Source organism: Lactuca serriola, chromosome 5 (genome assembly GCF_051521515.1).
Source record: "Lactuca serriola cultivar US96UC23 chromosome 5, Lser_US96UC23_V15, whole genome shotgun sequence".
NCBI classification, from domain to species: Eukaryota; Viridiplantae; Streptophyta; class Magnoliopsida; order Asterales; family Asteraceae; genus Lactuca; species Lactuca serriola.
This window is the reverse complement of record NC_136412.1, coordinates 40455074-40457657: the sequence shown is the minus strand read 5'-3', so window position 1 is coordinate 40457657 and position 2584 is coordinate 40455074. Positions and strand designations below refer to the sequence as shown.

At 35.6% G+C, this 2584-nt stretch overlaps 1 protein-coding gene across 1 annotated transcript; it reads left to right on the top strand.

Annotated features, from left to right (window-relative positions):
- The first annotated feature begins 243 nt into the window (after positions 1-243).
- Positions 244-2303, top strand: LOC145049459 (zinc finger BED domain-containing protein RICESLEEPER 2-like). Its single transcript, XM_078997861.1, has 5 exons — positions 244-296; positions 384-1285; positions 1363-1764; positions 1841-1905; positions 1988-2303. The coding sequence occupies exons 1-5, from the start codon at positions 244-246 to the stop codon at positions 2033-2035; spliced, it is 1470 nt and encodes a 489-aa protein (XP_078853987.1). The 3' UTR covers positions 2036-2303.
- The last annotated feature ends 281 nt before the right edge of the window (positions 2304-2584 follow it).

Genomic DNA, 2584 nt, shown 5'->3' with positions numbered 1-2584 from the left:
TGAAATGATTATTGTGCATGAGTATCCGCTTTCAATTGTAGAGCATCATGGATTTAGGAAGTTTGTGGGAGGTCTTCAACCTTTGTTTAAGGTTCCTTGTCGAAACACCATCAAGGACGACATCAAAAGAATTTATGATTACGAAAGGGATAAAACTATGAGTTTGTTAGCAAAGACCAAAAGCAGAATTGCAGTTACTACTGATATGTGGACATCTAATCATCAAAAAAAGGATTTATGGCAATGACAGCACATTTTGTAGATCAAAACTGGAACTTGCAAAGCAGAATTATGAGGTATATTATACTTATTTAACTATAATTTATACGTACTTATTATTTATATGTTAATATTAACATATATATTTATATATTCTTAAACAGGTTTATTTACGTGCCTTGTCCGCATACATCTGATGTTCTTGCCGACATACTTTATACTACTTTGTGTGATTGGAATCTTGATAGGAAAGTGTCAACTCTTACTGTGGATAATTGTACCACAAATGATGCAATTATCAGGATATTATTAGAGAAACTTCCTCTAAAATCACTAATGATGAATGGTGATTTGTTTCATATGCATTGCTGCGCACATATTCTCAATCTTATTGTCCAAGATGGCTTATCTCTCATTAAATTTGAGATTGAGAGAATCAGAGAGAGTGTTGCATTTTGGTCTGCATCACCAAAGAGGGAGCAAAATTTTGTGACAGCAGCAGAACAGTTGGGAATACCATACTCAAAGAAGTTGATACTTGACTGCAAGACACGGCGGAACTCTACATTCTTGATGTTGAGTGTTGCTATAAGCTACAAAGAGGTTTTCGATCGGGTAAAGACAAGAGACTCGAAGTATACATGTTTTCCTACAGAAAAGGATTGGGAGTTGGCTAGTGAGATTTGTGAAAGATTACAACTTTTTTATGAGGTGACTGTTATGTTCTCTGGTTCAAAGTATCCTACAGCTAATGTTTTCTTTCCTTTGATATGTGAGATTGGGTATTCTTTGCGTGAGTGGACGAAATCTCCTATTGAGGAGATTAAGATGATGGCTGACCAAATGGTTTCTAAGTTCAATAAGTATTGGTCTGTAATTCATGGGGTAATGGGAATGGCAGCGGTTTTAGATCCACGATACAAATTAAAGTTTGTGGAGTTACTTTTTCCTGTACTTTATGGAGAAGAAAAGGCAAAGATTGAATTTCAAAATTTGGAGGCGTTTGTCCAAACTTTGTTTCAAGAGTACGTGTCAAGTAATGCATCTAAAAAAAGGAAGAGTGAAGGTATTATATTCTTCTTATTGTTTGTATAATAAATAGATCATATCTTAAATTATTAACATTTTTATAATAAACATTAGGTTTTTATGGTGGTTCAGTTCCTGGTTCATATTCATTTGGTTCTAGTATCTCTTCCGGTCATCGTGTTGGATTCAAAAAGCTCTTATCGGATATTGCTTCTATTACTAGAGATGATGATGAATCAGGAGGTATGAGTGAGTTGGATAACTACTTGAAGGAGAAATTGTTGCCTAAAGATATGGAACTTGATTTGTTGGCATGGTGGAAAACAAATGGGATTAAGTACCCGACACTACAAAGGATAGCTAAAGATATATTAGCTATTCCTGTTTCCACTGTTGCCTCGGAATCAGCTTTCAGCACTAGTGGAAGATTAGTAAGTCCTCATCGTAGTCGACTTCATCCAAAGACATTGGAGGCTTTAATGTGTGCTCAAAGTTGGTTGTTGAATGAAATTCGAGGTAGTATACTATTTTATATTAATTATATGAAATTGTGATTTTTTTTTTGCATATTAATAATATTAATTTTATGTAGCAACTTGTTCTGAAGAGACCGAGGCATATTGTCGTTCTGTTGAATTTGATTATGATGTGGAAGAGGTAAAACGACACTTCTAAAAATATTAATTTTATATCGTTTCCATGATTTTGTTTGATTTTGAGTTTGTTTAATATTTTGTAGGAAAACACTAAAGAAAGCGGGACAACAAGTTTGGATGATTTTGTTTGATTTTGAGTTTGTAACTTTGTTTTAATGTTAATTGGTAATGTATTATTGTGATGAATTAGTTTTTCATGTTGTGTACTTGGATGTTTTGGTTGGTTGGTTGATGTTACAATATTAGACTATTAGTAATTTCTATTTGGTTAAATGATTGAAGAACTTATTTGGTATTTTAAGCCTATGCAACGTCTTAATTTATCATTATGTATTTGTAGTTTTTCCTTCTTTTTTTTCTGCCATATTTCGGGTTATAGGGTCGGGTTATCGGGTAATTATCGGGTTTCGGGTTTAGGGTCGGGTTCGGGGAAAGTTTCAGCCCCGACGGGGCGCCCCGATAAGAAACCCGTCGGGTATCGGGTCGGGTTCGGGTACATATGTGAAAATCGGGTTCGGGTTTGGGACACCATGCCCCGCCCCGAACCCGCCCCGTTGCCATTCCTACCGAGCTCCTCTTTTGAAAACTGAGTACCTGAAACCAAAAACTGAAACCGTAAGCACGAAGCTTAGTGAGCTCCCCCAAACTACCACATACCATACAATCACATTGCGTACATA

Bases quoted from the DNA above. Each gene is read 5' to 3' on its own strand.
- LOC145049459 (XM_078997861.1), top strand. From the start codon at position 244: ATGACAGCACATTTTGTAGATCAAAACTGGAACTTGCAAAGCAGAATT. The intron at 297-383 runs GTATATTATACT...ATTCTTAAACAG, and splicing joins TTGCAAAGCAGAATTATGAG to GTTTATTTACGTGCCTTGTC. The intron at 1,765-1,840 runs GTAGTATACTAT...AATTTTATGTAG, and splicing joins GTTGTTGAATGAAATTCGAG to CAACTTGTTCTGAAGAGACC.